Genomic DNA, 18791 nt, shown 5'->3' with positions numbered 1-18791 from the left:
ATTCATTTATTTATTCAAATTAGACTACAGACAAAAAACAAGTTGAATACATGACAGTGAGCATCACATTTGAACTGCTGTCAAAGTTGCGTTGTACTTTTGAGCTTATTGGCTACAGACAACCAAACCTGTGATGGAAATTTTAAATTGGATCAGCACACAGTCAGAGCTGGCCCCAATTTTCTGTAAAATGTCAGGGCCTTCAGCAGCATGTTGCAGTCGGGTCGGCGCTTCCCCTCAAACCCAGAACTGTCTCGCTGTTTATTGCCCACATTTGGCCCACATACGTTATTCGCACCCACAAACTAGTGGTTATGCTGTGTGGGCCACACCCGACCCATATGCAGCAAGCATCACACAAAACCACCTTGTTGTATATGGCTCACACAAATGGCTCGTGGCGGCCCATGTCACAAACTGTGATGACTAAAAGTGGCCAAGATCAGGCACACGTTAGTATGCTTTATGTCGACAAGCAATACTAAATAAACTAAAGACAGATTTGATGTGAACTTTGATAACTTTTGAAATTTTAACTTTAAGAATACTGTCCATCATTGTTAAACAATGATGGACAGTATTCTTAAAGTATAGCAGCTGAACCAAAGTACTTTTTTTTTTTCTTTTCGTTATAGCATTTATCCACCAAGACACCCGACCACTGACAAAGTGGACCAAACAGGCAAAGTGAACTGCTCAAGCGCTCCAGACCCCGAGGGACAAATTCCAAATGTTACAAAAGTTATTTGCACCACTAAAACACAATATTACCTAATGTGGGTCATGCACCATAAACTATTTAACCTTGTGTTGTGAAGGGACTCTGTGTAAAAAATTTAGTTTAACTTTCATTAGTTTGCTTTGTCTTTGTGCGTAATTCGAATGATACAAATATTAAATATTGTTTCACCACAGGAGTTCTGGTTGTAGGTGTAATGGATACTTGGAGGAGGCAGGGTGTATATTCAGAGGGTGGTAGAGATTGGGGGCCACCGGGGACTCGTTGCCACTTTCTGCCCAGGGGCCCCTAAACAGGTTTATCCGGCCATGCCTGTAAATGATCGGAAGATAGTCAGCAAAATGGGAAGAGCACATGATTTGTAGCCTAATAAAGTGGAGGAATGGATATTCTTCATCCTCACGTATTTTCAGGTCCTGGATTGGGAACAGGAAGACTGCTCTTTCAGAAAACTTCTTTAAAACACTTGACGGCTGGTGATCTCGAAGAAATAACAACCGGGCTCACCGTGGGACTGGCCGGGACGAGCCACAGATTCCCACGACCCCTCCTCTACACACACAGACACACTCACGCTCACACACACACACACAAGCTGCAGAGACGCACGAGCAGCACGGAGACAGATAGGCTGAGCAGCTTTGCACCACTTTTAGTAAGACTGTTATTTACTGTAAAAGCTTCATTTCAGGCTCCGCTGTTGCGCTGCGCACCGACTCCCGCCGCGAAACCGAGGATGAAAAACGTTTTAATCTGAGGGGGAATGAGGTGAAAGTGGGGATTACCCGCGAATCAAAGTGAAAGAGTGGGAGGAATAACGCAACTCAGGTTTATACAGTTTGATAATGCCGAGAAGCCAGCTTTTTCTCCGGATTCACGTCCCAAACCAGGCAAGTATCCACTCTTGACTGTATGTAGACTGCGTTAAAATAACAGGAAGTGAATTATTGTAGTGATCAACAGAGCTGTCGAGCAAAAATAAAACGCTAAAGATGTATGCGTAAAAGCACTAATTGGATCCAACTTGAAATGTTTTCGTCTTCGTTTGCGTCCTGTTGGGATCGCCCGTTGTGTCCACTTGCCTCAGGGGGTAATTAAATTACGAGTTCAGTTCAGAGCAATTACCACGGTGGCGTGACTTCATTTCTACGACTGCAGTGAGATCGTGAAGTGAAATCACAAGGTTTTTGAAAGTGGGGCAGTCATTAACGATGGTGAACGAGCGGTTCAATAACATTTTAGTCCGGGTTCATGAGTGGAGAGTGTGTTGCTCCTCAGAGACACTGGGAGAGAGCTGCAGAAGGGTTGGCATCTCATTAACTCAGCCACATGTCTTATTAAAGCAGCTATTTCCTGTTGTGTGCAATGCAGAGTAAACTGTCTCCAACACCCTACTGATGCTGCATTCAGCACTCTCTCTAAGCCATCTTTTCTGTGTCTCCTCCTCTCTGTCCAGTCTGAAGCCAGAGGATGACAGCTGCCAGTCCCTCCTGCAGCCCCGCCTCCTCCCACTCCTCCCACTCCTCACCTGTTTGCCTGCCAGCATGCCACGGACACCTGAGCAAAAGCAAAGCCTTCCAAACCAAGCTGCCCCTGGGTTCCGCCCCGGGTGTGTGGCTACTGCTGGGTGTCATGGTGGTGCTGGTGGGGATGAGTGTAGCGGTGGCGGGCTACGTTTCTGCAGCACCGAAGCTCGGGAGAGGACGCGTCAGCACTCCCGCTGATAGGATGAAACTGGTCGGTCCTGTGGTCATGGGAGTGGGCCTCTTCATCTTCATCTGCGCGGCCACGCTGCTGTACGAGAACCGGGACCAGGAAGTCCTCAGACGAGAGACGCCTGACGACCTTGAGGATCTGAGGGGAGACAGCTGCTGGGAGGATTTGCAGGATTGTCAGGAGCAGTGGAAATGGAGAGATGGAGAGCAGGGATCCTGGGTCACTCCAGCCCACATTCTGCCCCTCTCAAACCAGAACCCTCCTCTGCCTCGCTCGAACAGAAACAACATTAGCGGCAGACCATCCCCGCCACCTCTTATGGATGCAGGATGTAAATACAGAGAGGAGGTGGACAAAAAGGAGGAGGAGAAGGAAGAGAAGGAAGAGAAGGAAGAGAAGGAGAAGGAGGGTAGGTCAACCCTGTTGGCCCGAGTTCTGCACCACCAGGAACCGACTCCTCACCCTCCCTCCCCCTGCCTGTCCATCTCTCTCTCCTCCATCTACTCAGACTCCTGCAACTCTAGTGACGCCAACTTCAACGTACGGACAGACTTTTCTGCGCCGCCTCGACACTGAACCCCCCCCCCCCGCCCGACTGGTTCCACTTGTACGGTCTCATGAAATATGCATGATGGGACACACTTTAAAGTTTCACTTGCAGACAAGACTATGCATTCCTCAATAAACCGATGAAACGTTTGTTAGTATGTTTTAGTGCCTCGGAGTGGCGCAGTTACTCTGAGTCACTGTCTGTGAAGGGTGGTTTTGTCCTACATCGCTCTCTGACTCACCCACATGTGAAAGATTGGAGCTGCGCTGTTTGATGTCAACTCGCCATCATGTTGCAACCATGCCCAAAAAAAAATAATCTCTAAAGTCACTTCAGGTTTGACCAAATATGGACGTAAGGAGGTTTGCTAAAAAGTTATTTGGGTGCCATACTGGGAGATGGACACACTCCCTCCCTCCTTTTCCTCTCTCTGACACCCACACCCACACACACACACACATCTCTGCAGAGGTCTCACATTTCTTTGCTAGAGAAGTTCAGTTAAGAGGATGAGCCAGATTAGGTCTCAAATGAGTCTTTATCTAATCACACACATGGTGTAATCTCCTCTCTATCTGAGGAAATTGTGTCTCAGTATAAACAAGAGAAGCACACAAGGCCACACTCCTCTCACTCGACACCTACAGCCACGCTATAAATACCAGCTGGAGCTCTGAGGACATGCAAGATCTCCTATTTTTGAGACTCTAATTCAACTTTTTTTTTTTTTTTTTTAAGTTCTCTGTGTCAGCTGCTCAGTTTTCTCAAGTGCGGTGAGGCGAGATCTTTACGCATTTCAATCAGACAATTGAGAGAAAGAAAAAAAGAGCAACAACTTTAACAAAAGAGCAAATTCTGGTGAGGCTGCTATGAGTTCTTTCTGACGTGGTGTAACTGAGAAAAGCGGTCCTGTGAGTTGAGTAATTGAAGCCTCGCTCTCCCACCATCCCGACCTTTCATCTCGTCTCTCTTCATCATCGGATTCCTACGCTTTATTCAAACACTCCATCCTCCATCTCAATCCTTGGCTTCTGCAAAGCTGATAAATAGTGAAAACAGGGAAAAACAATGCAGAGGAAAATATTCGCAGATACAATTAAGCCAAAGCGAGCCTGTTTGAACAGGCGGAGAGGAAAGAGGGGCTGGATTTTATTTTAATTATCGCCAGCATTTTCTCCTCCACTCTCTAATTACACAGGGGATCAGTCTGCAGGTTTTTATAGGTGCTTCAGGACTGCTGAGTATTTCCTTGTTGTTTGGGCCCATGCTGGGATCCTGCCATCCAGATGACGACTGAGACCGAAGTGTACAGTAATTTGCAGCCACACATTTCGCTCACTAAAAACGGCATCCATCTGTCTCTCCCGTACACGCACAGACCCGGCGGAGGCTTTTGTGTAGGTACAGTATGCCATTTTAAGATGCTGGATGTGTATTTCAGCAGCATCAGAGATGAGTTGGGGAGACGTTTTTTTGAATCTTGCAACATGCTGCAAGCAGCCTCCTTCGCACTTATCGCTCCCAAAAAAAAAAAAAAAAAAAAAAAAAAAAAGCAGCTCTCTCTTCAGTCTCGCATGCAGCTAGTCCTTCTCAGTGTAAGATGATGTGCTCACATTTAGGAGGGAACATGCTGCATTGTAGGATTACTTTCCTTTCTGATTAATCTGCACATTATTGTACTAATCTACACTCAGTTGCCAGTTTATTAGGTACACCCATGTTGTCTTAACACGACATTCCTGCAATAAATTCTCCCTTCACGAAGGTTATAATGCCTTTAATCGAGAGGTTTTGTGACATGTTCATTTCAGTGGCTGCTGTTTGTTCTGCTCTTGAGCTGTATTGTGTTATACTGACAGGTGTTTCTACTATTTGTCCACTTCATTTAAATAAGTGAAGAGAGGCTCAAAAAACAGAAACAACTCTCCGTATGATGCAACACAGTACCACAAACTGCAGCCTTCAAAATATTCATAGTTGCCTGAAGCTGATGCTTTTACTTAGCTTTTGCTAGTCCAAAAGCTAAAGATATTACATTTACTGTCCAATAATCCAAATAAAAGAAAGAAATTGTTTAGACTCTGGACCCAAATGTTTGATATTGTTGCTTGTTCAAAGATAAATACGATTAATTAATAATCAAAATTGTTTCATATGATTTTTTTAATCAGTAGCATGAATAATGTTGCTCCTGTTTTTTTCTTACATGTTACAAATATGTATAGTTTGCTTTACCAGGCTTTAATTCTGATGATCAGGTTAAATTTAAATGCAAAAAAAAAAAAAAATTAATTTGAATCTGACAGTAAACTGACCACAGGGAATAATTTCAGCACATGTATTCGCTTGCAAACCTCACTGCAGCAACACAGAACTCGAGGAATCTCCTCGTGTGTACATCTGTGTTTGTGTGTACACGGCAGTGTTACATAAGACAGCTGCGCAGGTTTTTATGCTGCATTGAGAATATAACTGAATCTAATCCCCCCCCCCGCAGGCAGTAGTATGTGTGTTTGTGTATTGATACACGTGAGCAAACGGACATGAAGCCATAAGCTGCTTAAACCTGCGCTGACTCGGGACATGTGCAATTTGCTCCTTAAGAGAGGGATAGAGAAGCTGTGATCAAAATTTTCTGGAGTCAGTAAAAAGATGTGTTACTGAGGATCAACGAGCACCAAAGGTATTAGCCTGAAAGTGCGGGGTTTTTCTTCCCGTTTTTTTTCCCCCACTAACAGCTACAGCAGAAAAAGGGATTTAGTTAAGATGTATTTCTGACAAATGAGAAGCATCACATGTTTTCCAGCAATGAGGGGGAATTTGAACTTTTGACTACTTCTGACACCGTTTGTTCCTCATTAGAAACAGAGAAGTGTCACCAGCTTGGTTTTACGTGTAACATTCATGCTATATCTTCTATTAAAACTTCTGAAGGAGACACAAAATCAATCAACCAATTGCCTCTTCCCTTACAGATTTTTTTTTATACTATGGATTAATCCCCAACACTTCACTTTTGGTGACCTCTCAGCACCCTTTTAGCAGCTCTGATTGGTGCCAAACAAAACGGGTGCTCTTCACACTAATCCAATTTCAGTCCGGCGTCCAGCTGCTTAACCAGTCCGCATTGAGCTGTCAATGGAAGAGGCATCCCACTCAAAATGAAAGGACTAATATTCGCTGTTTTTACCATCATGATGCTCACATCTGCTCGAGGTAAGCTGGCGTAGCGCCTGTGTTTTACAGTAGCTGGAGATCCAACAGTATATTCTGTCCTACACGTTTAATGGCAATTTACTCTACCGCAGAGTCAAACAACTTAGCCTGAAAATCGGTTTACATCCTACTTGATACTGACAAACAGATTCTTGCTGGTTTCATGCACATATTAAATGGAGAAACATATTGATTAATATCTAATTAACATTTATTTGATTTGTAAAATATCAATGATGACCTCTTATGGATTTTATTTTGATATATTACATCCACGGTCATGTCATGTAAAGCTGTCGGTCTAATTTACATATATATAAAAGAATTTGACTGCGAGGTAATACAGAACTGTTTGATTATTGGGCACCCCTAAGTAAATCTAACATTGTCTAATACAACTGATATATAATTATTATTTACCTTTTTGATTAATCTATTGATTTGTTTTAATAAATTGATTTTTAGTCTACAAAGCATCAAAATATCGTGTCTACGTAGTGTCTTCCAGAGCACAAATTGCTTGTTTTGTTCTACCAACAGTCTAAAATCCAAATTTAATCCAATAGTGTAAGACAAATAAAATGGGAAAATGTTAATGCTTGTAAACATAAAATGGATACTTGCTCATTAAAATATTTGCTACCGAAGCCTCCCAGTTCAACTGTAAATTCCCACTTAATGAAATTTTTTTTTGAGAAACTTTTAGAGATTCAATTTTAGGGTCACTTATGGGGGACAGAAAATATCAAAGACAGCATGCAGACTGATGCAATGGTATGACATACCGTTTTAAATCCTCAAAAATTACCATAAAGTTAAATCAACACCTCAAACAAAGACCATTATAACCCTCATTAACTTACTGCATGCAGGGCTGTTGTATCACACTGCATTAGACGGGATGGACCCGGCCAAAGACCGAGACCATGCGGTTCCGTTCTTCCTCCACAAATTCACCTCACTTCACTTTAGTGACCTGAACCAGCTCTAACAGGATGACGGGGGATAAGGGTTGTGAGTCTCAATACAACACATTAGGCCAATGGATGTATACTAATACGTTGTTGTCCATTACTTGCATGTCTTTTTTGAAAAGAAAATGACACGGGTAACATGAGCTTATAAAGTCATTTGCAGACCTATTTTAATAAGGATCTAGAAAACCATTTTTGGTAACAATAATTTTTATAAAGTATCTTCCCGCAGAACAAGTCCTATCTAATCTGTGACGCAAGCTGAATTACTTTCAGGATTTGAGTACAGCACAGTAGGAATAACTCGGGGTTTGTCCCATCCCTGCATTATGTTCTACTGCCAACACTTTCTATTAATTCCAGTATCTGTCTAGTTCATAAAAACACGATGCTGCCCTGAGACATGGAGCTCCCCCTGAACAAACGCGAGTCATCCACTCAAAGAAACAAATTCCAGACTGCTGCAGAATAAACAAAACATTTCTGAGATGCTCCAGTGTTCAGCCGAATGTTGTCATGTGTTTAGCAAGATGTCCTCTTACAGCCCGAATAATAAACGTGCAGTGAACGGGGCTCTTGAATAAATACTTTAGACTCTCAAAAAGTTTAAGTTTTATTGACATTAATTTGATCCGGTATCTAAATGTATATTCTTTTCACTTAGGCAAGGAAGGGCAGCAGTCGGAGCAGCTCAAGGAGTCGGTGGTGTTAAAACTGGAGGAGGCGTTTCTGGAGTGTTTTCGTTGTGACCTGGGCTTCTGGGATGCCTGCTACACGACTGAAACCAACTGCAGCCTCGGGGAGCGCTGCTTCACAGGCCGAGGGATGGCAGGTGTGTCGGACAACACCGTGTTTAGTTGATCATATTTATTGATTAATATCCAAGCATGAAAGAGACTGATTTATAAAATGTATATTATCTACTAAATATAGTGAATGACATGAACTGGTCTCCCCAGGTGATGTTCTGGATATAAAGACGCTGGGCTGTGCGAAGGTTGAGGAGTGCGACATGGAGACCACAGTGGAACTATTCTTTAACAACACCGTCTATGCCGTGACCAAACACTGCTGCAACACGCCCTTCTGCAACTCAGCACACAAACCTTCTATCTGCACACTTTTGCATCTCACAGCGGCTTTCTTAACTGCCTGGCACCTCAGTAAAGCCTCAACGGGACCATGATATACAAGCATTTGTTTATTTTTATCAAAAACAAAAAGACTGTGTGAAGTAATGCTAAAAGGACTTCAACCATATGGGGAGGAAAACTTGCCAGTTTTACGATTGTTTTGAATTCTCTAATGAAAAACCAGAAACTAGATCATTTTGGTATAAAAGACAACAATTTATTAATTAACATATTCAATTCAAACAATTCAGTTTTGTGTCACTTCATATTTTGAAATATGCAAACAGTACTTTTGAACTGAGCCAAATATTTGTTTTGCTACAATATAAACCAACAGATGTAGGACAACTTTCTCAGTGTACACTTTGTTGTGTTGTTGTCTTATATCCTGCAGGTGAACCTTAGTGAAATCCTTTGTCCCAAAACAACCCAGAACATTTAGAAAGGAGTGAACAAACTGACCACAGTGGTGTAAAAGCATGCTGACAGCAGCAGCAGCAGCGGAGTTCAGCTGCAGTTCAGCAGCTCTCCAGCAGAGGGCAAGACCTCATCTTTCATGAAACTCTGCAGATCCAAATCTTTGTCCTCCAAGTCGAGGCTCAGGAACTTCTCTACCACACACCTGCACCTATAAGGCATGCGCACGCACACACACACGCGCACGCGCACACACACACACACACACACACACACACACACACACACACACACCTGTGTGTTACCCACATTGCTCTTTACTCTGGGTTTTTGTCGTCACTCTGTACAGTTAAAGTTTAACAAACCTCATTGCTTGCTCGTCCGATGATGCTTTGTCTGTGCGTTTGATGGGCCTTCCTGTCCTGTACAGTTCAGACACCTAAACAAACACAAAAACACAGTCAGTCAGTCTGTGAGCATGCTTGTGTGCATTTGTGTGTACTTGTGTGTGTGTTTACCTCGACTCCTCTCTGTACAAGGCAATTTGGCAAGCCTGCCAGTGTAGCGATGTTGGCAGCATAGCTGGATTGGCAGATCCCTTCCTTCAGTTGGTACAGAAACACCAACTCATCTCCGTCCACTGCTGTCTCCAGGGTCTAACACACACACACACACACACACACACACACACACACACACACACACACACACACACACACACACACACACACACTATGAAATGTGGTTAGATAAATCTGAGGTGGAGTGTCATTATCTATTTGGTCATTTGGACAGTTTGACAGTTTCTGGCTTCAACATTATTCTGGAGCACAATCGTTACCGGTTACTAAACTTCAATGAACATTCACACTAATGCTCATCATCATTGGATAATCTCGTCAGTCTCTCAGTACCAGAAGAGACAGCAGGCCAGAGGATGGTAGCAGGCCCAGCTGCAGCACACTGTGGAAGTTAGTAGCCAACAGGACGTGAGGAACATCCACCAGACCCTTTCTCAGCCAATGAGAGATCGACGCAGCCAGCAATGATAGTCCATCTACCTGAAGGGAGACATTAAACCAGCGACTTTGATTCTCTTCAGTTCAGGTTAAGTTCTTCACTCAAACTCTTGATAGCCTTACATTTAGTAGCTGTAATGAATAAACCAATTACAAAGACCTCCCTGCCAATCAGTCTGCGGATAAAAACATCCACCGGATTCCCTTCTTACTCTTTGATTGAGCCACAGCATGCTAGAAAAACACGTCAGCTTAATTGATGCTGAAACTAATTACTTGCTAATAACTGTCAAAAATCATGCCACATATTAAAGTAGGAATCACAACTCTTTGTATAAGTATGCCGAGTCTATTTTCATTCTAACCACAAAAGATAAATTAAAAAGTTTGATGTTTACTTTGATTTTTGTTGTCTTCATTTCTGACCACATCCACACTGACCAACCTGAACCACCAACAAGTAAGTAAGACTAACAGCAGCACCGGCTGAGATCAGTAGATGTGGACTTTTTTTTTTTAAGGGGAACTTAAATAAACACTTTTGGGACCAGCCAATTCTCTCCTATTGCCTCATTAAAGAACGCGCAGAGCTGAAGCCGTCTAACACGCACACACCGAGATCGGCAGCTCAACAGTCATTGTGTCTAAACTTGTAGGGTAAAGGTGGGGAGAGAAAGAGTGAAATATGCACCAATAGAACCAGTCCTTGTTCTGGTGCCTGATTAGGCTGAAAATGACACCTTTAATGTAGTTAGAAAAGACGAGACGAGAGCTGCAGAGTTAAGTGGTAATTATCTGTTGATATATTACTTGTAATTGCAAAAACATTGATAACAGACATTTTAGGTTCTTGTCGTTAACATCTACAAACCGGGGTAAGATTAAACTTGTTCAACCTACATGGGTGTTATTTTTTGTTGTTGTTTCTTTTGGACTCTGCTTTTTCCTAGAGGTAAATATAATTGCTTTGGACCCTCACCGTCCCTCGCCAGAGTAACCTGTCGGACAGAGATGGATGAAACTGAGCAGTAGGGACTCCTCTCTCTTCTACTCTCCCCAGAATTCAACAAGAAGTATGTTCCAGTTACCGAAACTACACACTGGACATCCACACATAAAGCAACTAAAGGATGGTTAGAGAGCAAAACTCCTGGGCATACATTTAATCAGCTGTGAGTCTTCAGTTTGATTTCTTTTCCGCTGGAGCTTTACTGTATGTCGTTCCTCTGCTCTTTTCCTGTCTGTCTCTACCTCTCCTATCTAATAAAGACAATATGGCAAAAAATAATACATATAAAAAAACAAAACACATATAAAGGATAACACTCTTTGTCTGGTGGTTGTAGAAGTCTCATAAACTGCCTGTAGGTGGTGCACACTGACACTTAAATATCTGTAGATCTTGACAGCTGCTGCTATTTTCTTGCTAATAGGTGACACATGTTGAGCTGAACTGCGGGTCTGTTCGTACTGCAGCTTTAAACTGAGTAATAGCTAGTTTAGGGTGATTCACATTAATGACACTGTGTGTACTTGTTACGTGTATGCATATGTATTTAATTCACAAAGTGCTGTAACAGTTTCTTCTTACTGTATTAGTTCCTTTTCCAAATTCATCGATGAGGACTAATGAGTTGCCAGAACTGCTGTTAAGAGCCTGGGCCATCTGGAGAACAGAGACACAAACTGTTAGACTACATTTTGTTGTTTTATTGTTTGTGTGTGTGTGTGTGTGGTGGTTGTAGGCAGCAGTTGCTTTAAAAAAAAATCTCAACAGGTGGAGAGTGGGAGTGGGAGTGGGAGCTGGAGGCCAGCAGTGTTGGAGGTTCATAGATTTAATTTGTATACCCCCACACAGATACACACATAGCTACTTGTGTGCATAAGAATGTGTGTGTGTGTGTGTGTGTGTGTGTGAGAGATGTACCTGGTTGAGGTCTATGATGAAGGTGCTGAGGCCCACAGACACAGACTCTCTGCTCTGCATGCGGGTGAAGATCCCGTCCACCAGACCGATTTCTGCCTCCTTCGCCGGCACGTCTGAGCCAATCAGAGCCATGAACACAATCAGACCCACCTTCAAAAATCAAAACAGAAAGAAGGTGATGTGTCATGTCAGGGTCAGACAGGAAGTGCAGTGGTATAAACTTGACGAGGGGACTGGACTCACATCAGTGATTCTCATCTAAGGTCTAAGCTCGCCATAGTGTAAGATGGAAACACTCCCATTAAGAAACTTTACTGTTCCTTTAATGATATTACAGGGGTGTAAATGTGTTTTTCTGTGGAAGTTGTAAATTACAGCTTCAAGGCTTCTTCTCATTATTAACAAAGTAAAACAGTTTGGAACTGGAAACTGCAAATGTCGTACATAATGACTGCTGTTGATGGAGCAGCTTCTGCAGCTTAAGAAAACAGATGTAGATGATGTATTGTCATGTACATTATGTATGATTATGATGGTAGATAATGTGCAATTTAAACAAGTGTTGTCTCCACTAGGATAGCTTCACTGTTCTATGTTTCTTTAAACTCTCTATTAGTTTTGCAGTAAGTGCTTGGGAGGAGTAAAAGACAAAAGGTACATTCAGCCCTAAAATCACCAAAACACAAATGACAAGTCAATTTGAGTTGAAACGGAAACTGACTGAGGCACGAACACACTGGGTCACAGACAGAAACAAATATGTCAAAACAGTGCCACTGATTCGGCAGCAAATCGCCACAAAAGGTCGAGTAAAATGTAGTAAATCAAGAGCAGAATCAGTGTATTATTATATGTGTTATTGAAATTATCACACTTGTTTATACTTTCTTAACAGGGACTGACCACCCCGACCTGTTTGAGGTAGATGCTCTTGCCAGATGAGTTGGGGCCGGTGATGATCTTGACTCTGCCCTCGGACTCAGAGCTCTGGAAGGAGTTGGCCACAAACACAGGCGAGCACAGCTCCAACAGCGGGTGTCTGGAAAAAGATGGAAGATGTACAGTCTTGTACTGCGATGATTTCCGTCTTGTGTGCGAGTGCCTACCTGCCCTGTGTGACGGTAATCTTCCTGTGGCTGGCTAGCTTGGGTGAGATGTAGCTGTACTCCTGGGAGGCACTGCTCATAGCCATCAGACAGTCCAACTCAGCAGTGAGATCAAGAACCTCCGTAAAAAAAACACACACATTGAACACACTGAGTGTCCTGGGCAGAGCACATCTCCGATACAATGACATACACAAACCAATAAAGCTGCCTACTTGGAACCTTGACACTGCTTTCGATGAGGATCGAGATGAAACTGTTTATTTAACCATATTTTAGCAAAAATATAACGACTTGGAACAAACTGAGCAGATGGGCGACAAAGACATAGATTATGTTGCTGTACCTGCTGTGGTTTAAGACCTTTCTCTTGATGTTTTAATACTTTATGATACTATGAAAATGATGAAAGGGTGAGGATGGGTGAATGTGTTTGATTCTGAAAAGAGAAATTTTGGAAGGGGCATCGCTTTCTTAAAGCTGAATCTGAGATAAATGCTCATTCTGCTCTCAAAAATAACTTATAACATTTGCAATTGTAGCATGTAATACGACAGGACACGGATCTATCAAGAGAAAAATATCACAGCAGTTGAAAAGAACTCGTACATGGGATCAGGACCTGTTTCATAATCAACATCAACAACTCAATCCAACTGGAAGAAACATAAGAGTTAATCACAAAATCCACCTACACATTAAAAACACTACTTTGATACCAACAATCATTTTATCAGAGTGGGAGTCATGTTTTAAACACTGGAAACACAAAGTGCCCGATGATGAAGACCAACCTTGTAGAGGGAGGTGCTCCTCTCGAGGATTGTGTTCTGCAACTCTGTCATTACTGCCGTCTCCATGTCTGAGAAGCAGGAAGTTTATTGTCGGTAAAGTGTCTTGAGAATCACACAGTGTTTGGTGTAAAAATATCAGGAACACAGCTGACAGCTGATTGTCTTATGAGCGAGAGTAAAAGACCTCTAATGTCACAGTGCAAGTCTCCTAGGAGGTCGTCTAGCTCTCTGGTTCTTTGGCTGCGGTAGTGGAGTCGGTCCTCTGACAGAAACTAGGCCCCACACACACACACACACACACACACACACACACACACACACAAGGTTAAAATCACATACTTTGTAGATAATTTAGACTACAAAAGCACTTACGTATTTTTATTATCAGACAAGATCATAAGCCCACCATAAAATCAAGTCCCTCTATCTCAAAGTCCTCTTTCCCCACCATACTCGGGAGCCGAGGCACAGAGAGCAGGAATCCAATCTGAAAAGAGAGTGTCCAACTGATATATGAGCACTGATATAAACAGTATATGGTGTCCCAGAGAAACAATTTTCACTATCTGGTAGCATGAATCCAGGTGATAAAACACTATATGTGGGTACACGCCAGACAAATAACTACAAATCTAGTTTAAAAAACAACAACAACTAGAATTTTAGTTATTCGTCTGTGATCTATATGAGTCAGTAGATGTGTAGAAGCAAAGATTGGACCAGAGGGATGTAAATGACACAGCAAGAAGGGATCAAAGTGTCCAGGAGTTCAAGCTCTCCTCTGGCAACATCTGTCAGGAAGTCAGACAGCCCCATCATCGTCCTCTTCTCTAAAAGAGGAAGAGTGTATTTCTGAGTTAGGTTCAAAGAGCAGATAAACGTCACATTGGCCGAGAACTTTAAAAGGCCCCTATTGTACTTACTCTCATCGATGGCAGGATCCACATTCGGTTTGATCGTGAAGCGGTTCTCTGCGAGGCTGGTTTCAAAATCCACCTACATGTAGACCGACAAATCACAAGCACCGTTCACTACGATGCACTGCTACAAAAGCCGGATATTGTGAAGGGGCGTATTTTTTTGTCTGATTATTGCCGATGGTGTGATTTTGGGGCACAACATACTTGGAAGAACTCACAACTTGGCTGATGAGGGAGACGATGTAGTGGAGGTCATCAGAGAAGCCTTCACTGATATCCCTAAATAGCTGAATGGACCGAGGCAAGTGTCGCACTGTATCCCTGATACACACTGCACTGCACACCGTCTGACAAACACACCATTTTGTCAACATTGAAGAAAAGCTATCACATGGAAAAGGTGCATATGGTGACGCTGGACATTCCTTCGAACCTTGTAGAGACTCTGCCAGTCAGTAACTTTGGTGTGAGAGAGAGACATGCGCCGTAGAAGAGTCTGACACACACACACACACACACACACACACACACACACACACACACACACACACACACACACACACACACACACACACACAGGTTTTAGGTGGTTGACATGATATCAGTGTTCAGGTGATGATTCAGTAGATACTGGGTAGCCTCGTTACCGGTATGTTTCTGACGTTACGCAACAAGGACTGCAGGGTGCTCAAGGCGTCTGAATTCCGGGGCGACGTGAAGAAACGTATCACTTCCTGCCTCCTGTGTAACACTTCCAGGTCCTGTGTTGGCCGCATAAACCACTGACTGTCAGAAGAGAAGCTGTCACTTACACAGATGGCACTTCTATAAGCAAACAGTAACTTCACCTCACCCAGAGCGACTACAGTGTGTTGTATGAATACAAAAAGTGATGGTTTTATAAAGAAAATATGGTGTGTATATTACCACAATATACTGATTATAGCAAATAGTTGAAATCACATTAATATTATTGTAGACAGCAACAAAAAAACAATAATGCATTATCCCGGAACAGCTGAGACACATTTTCTGACCGGTAAAACTTTTGTTTCATAAATATATGAAAAAAAAAATAAAAAAACTTACATTTTAAATTTTTGTTGCCTTAATAATGTTTGTTTCTAATGAAGAATTCCAAACAATAAATGTACATTTGTAAAGTTAACTGCTTTACATTATAACTTCAACCACATAGTGTTTTTCTTTTATAATTGTTAAATTTAGTATTATTGTCTTTTATGTATTATGTAAAGCATTTTTTCACAGCTTCCTCTGTTAAATAAATTAGGTATGAACTAGTCCTGCCTACAAGTAGTAGTGATAGTCATACTAGTAGGGCTGGTGGTACAGTGTATAGCATTACTAATGGTATTTCACATCAATTTCATTTATATCTGACACAACTTTTACACAGAGATTGTTTAGTTTTACCAGGAACTGTTGATAGAAATAACCTGTTTTTTAATAAAAGCCCAATATTTTCTTTTGATTATGTAAAGGCCCCTTTTGGGGTTTTGTTTTATGTAATTGTTGTTTCTCACCGCAGCAGTTTGGAGCCAAACTTGCACCTGCAGCGGTTCAGTATTCCTGTGACGCACAAGAAGAAAAGGTAGTTCATGTAAACACTGTTAGATAAGATAGAGTGATAACATCCTGGATTGTTTACCGTAAAGACTGAGTCCTTCCTTTTCACCAGAATGCAGCTTGTACACTGACGGGTGGAGCTCTGATTTGAAGATCTGCAGTACACTGGAACAAACACTAAACCCTTACTTCTTTCTGTATATTTGACAAATTTTGTTGACCGATTTGATTTGTGGTAGTTTACATGATACATTACATTCATTTGAATTGATTTTTTTTTTTTTTACTTAACTACAATCAAAAGAAAATGAAGATATAACACAAGGTCAGGACAGTAAAAGTGAAACGAAAGATTGAGGTCTCAAATGTTCTAAAAAGCTGCATTGTCGGTTTAGTAGTTCAACAAGGAATAATTCATGAGAGATTCAGGAGATCAATGCTTTGAGCTTTGAGGGACATATGATGGAGAAAGTTCATGTAAATAATAGAAACTGTGCTGGAACGCGTACCTGTAGGTGTCTCGGTCAATGCACACCACACTTTTACTATATAGGGAAGAAACAATTGACATGGACTGAGAGGCAACATTTTTCATTCATGAAAACATGTGAATTACATGATGCATGTTTGGTTTGCTGATAGATAAACAGTTGATATATTATGAAAGCACAGTGCTACAAATGCATACCACTGCAGCATGTTTGACTGACTAAAAAAAAAATCTGTGTGGTGAAATGCTGAGCAGTAAAAAGTGACTCCTGATTAAAAAAGACTCTTTCAGGGTCCTCATTATGGAAAATGTGTAATCACAGTCCTGTGTGTGTGTGTGTGTGTGTGTGTGTGTGTGTGTGTGTGTGTGTGTGTGTGCATCACTATATTCATGTGTGTCTCACAGCGTGTAGGCGTGAAACTGTAGGATCGGAACTCCAACACTGCTGTCTTCCAGCTCCACGCCCACTCTCCTCCTGTCCAGACATTTTAGCAGAGCGCCCACTGCCCTCATCTAACCAACAAATGTACACACACACACAATCACAGTCAAATACAAGAAAGTGATGGCCATATGGAGATCAGCTCCTGCAGAACCAGATGGATAGGATGCTATTCAGACAGCTGGTTTACCATTAGGGGCGAGTCAAAGGAGATACAGGAGGAGAGGTAGGACATTTTGTCTCGCTCTGAAATGCAGGCGGGGAGGAAAGGCAGGTGGGCAGAGAGAAGCCTTTGCTTACTGACCTCCAGACCTGCAACGTTCACAATAAATGCGAAATCAAGTCAGCTTTGTGGAAAATCCTGCAATTTTCATGGAAAAATCCTGCGAAGGGATACGGATGTTATGGGTGGGCGTGTGTTTACCAAAATCAACAAATGGATAAGTGACCACCTCTGGTTTGTAGTGTGGGTTTAAGCCTGAAACACGACAGAGAGCGCTTTAGAAAAATGCTATTGTCAAAAGCATTGTTTTCCCATTAGATTACGACAGTGTGCTCACTAAAGGGTACATAAAGTACTGTATAACAGCTTTACAGTCTTCTTCCCGGTTATCACGCTAACTGGCTGAATCCCTAATCTCATTTAATTTCCTTGACCCAGAAACTGCTTGTCCCACACCACATCTAAACAAAACTTTCTTCGACATTGCCCATGCTTAGATAATTTTGTTTTCCCAAAACTCACCCAGTTGCTGCAGGTAGCGAGTCATGCAGCGCTCCTGCTTTGCACTGGTAATGATTACATGGGGACTAACCTCCTGGATGACTGAACAACAGGAAAAAAAAAAAAAAGTGAGTTTATAAAGAGGATAAACATTTTAATCTGAAGCTTTTCTATTCATAAAAACCACGAGCCAAAGCCTGTCTGAGGATGACGCTGATATCTTTGTCAGAGGCAGGTACATAGTTCACCTCTGGCCAGCAGGTGGAGCTCATGGTTATCAGGTGTGTCTGCCATGTAGTGTAAAGAAGAGTCCGCACTGTCGTAGAAGCAGAGGCCCACCTGTCCACGCTGAGCTAAAACACTCAGTAAAACCTTGAAAAGAGACACGTAGATACAATAATGGACATCTGACTGTTGGAAATAAAAGAAATAAGTGGCGGACTTGGGCTTACTGCGGGCGAGTCTTCCTCCTCTTCTTCATCATCGCCGTTTATACCGAAAGGACTAAAAGTCCCGTCTCCTCCTCTTGGATTTTCCAGAGCTGCTGCCATTGTAGTACCAGTCAAATGGAGGTGATTTAATACTCTTCGGTGCTGTGTTTTTGGTCTCCGGGGGAAATATCCGGTTGTTAAAGCTGCTAAATGTTTTACGCCCCAGCGCGGTGCTTGTCTGCGCGGCGGTGCAGGTGATGAGCGTCGTCTTAAGTCCGCATATTCAGGTGGTAATTCTCTGAATGTTCGTCCTTATGATCCTTACACTTAATCAAATTGGTATTTGATGTATTATTATAAAAAAAAATTAAAAAAAAAAGATCATAAACAATAGTTGCTACAGCTAGCTGGTTAATGGTAGCGAGCGCAAACTAGCGAAATAGTTTTTTACTTCCTTATTTTAGTCAGTCAACAAATACTCACAGGCTGTGTTGGGACTTTAAACAACACGCATTTATATAGTTGGTAAAGTCTGCTCTATAATAGAAAGGAGGCAGATAAAATGTTGACAGGTGTCCCTGCTGAAAAATGATCGTCCGCCCAAAT

The 18791-nt window shown here is 42.2% G+C and overlaps 2 protein-coding genes across 2 annotated transcripts; one reads left to right on the top strand and one right to left on the bottom strand.

The window, feature by feature from the left end:
• Positions 1 to 1064: 1064 nt before the first annotated feature.
• Positions 1065 to 10161, top strand: LOC138194252 (uncharacterized). The gene is made up of 4 exons (XM_069142841.1): positions 1065 to 1629; positions 2196 to 6221; positions 7860 to 8027; positions 8155 to 10161. Exon 2 carries the CDS (start codon positions 2210 to 2212, stop codon positions 3029 to 3031), a length of 822 nt encoding a protein of 273 aa, XP_068998942.1. The 5' UTR covers positions 1065 to 1629; positions 2196 to 2209; the 3' UTR covers positions 3032 to 6221; positions 7860 to 8027; positions 8155 to 10161.
• msh5 (mutS homolog 5) lies at positions 8828 to 18305 on the bottom strand. Its single transcript, XM_069142840.1, has 25 exons — positions 18207 to 18305; positions 18003 to 18126; positions 17776 to 17856; positions 17455 to 17508; positions 17221 to 17342; positions 16992 to 17101; positions 16608 to 16643; positions 16181 to 16263; positions 16056 to 16101; positions 15159 to 15297; positions 14945 to 15007; positions 14730 to 14858; positions 14515 to 14587; positions 14312 to 14421; positions 13998 to 14078; positions 13776 to 13863; positions 13592 to 13659; positions 12798 to 12916; positions 12604 to 12730; positions 11692 to 11841; positions 11356 to 11430; positions 9660 to 9806; positions 9264 to 9401; positions 9111 to 9184; positions 8828 to 8956 (listed from the first exon to the last, which is right to left on the bottom strand). Exons 1-25 carry the CDS (start codon positions 18303 to 18305, stop codon positions 8836 to 8838), a joined length of 2457 nt encoding a protein of 818 aa, XP_068998941.1. The 3' UTR covers positions 8828 to 8835.
• Between the last annotated feature and the right edge of the window lie 486 nt (positions 18306 to 18791).

The sequence above is a fragment of the Embiotoca jacksoni genome, unplaced genomic scaffold (assembly GCF_022577435.1).
Source record: "Embiotoca jacksoni isolate LCO1_2020_lvr unplaced genomic scaffold, fEmbJac1.0.p SCAF_11, whole genome shotgun sequence".
NCBI lineage: Eukaryota > Metazoa > Chordata > Actinopteri > Embiotocidae > Embiotoca > Embiotoca jacksoni.
The sequence above is the reverse complement of the archived record's forward strand: the minus strand, read 5'-3'. Positions and strand labels throughout refer to the sequence as shown.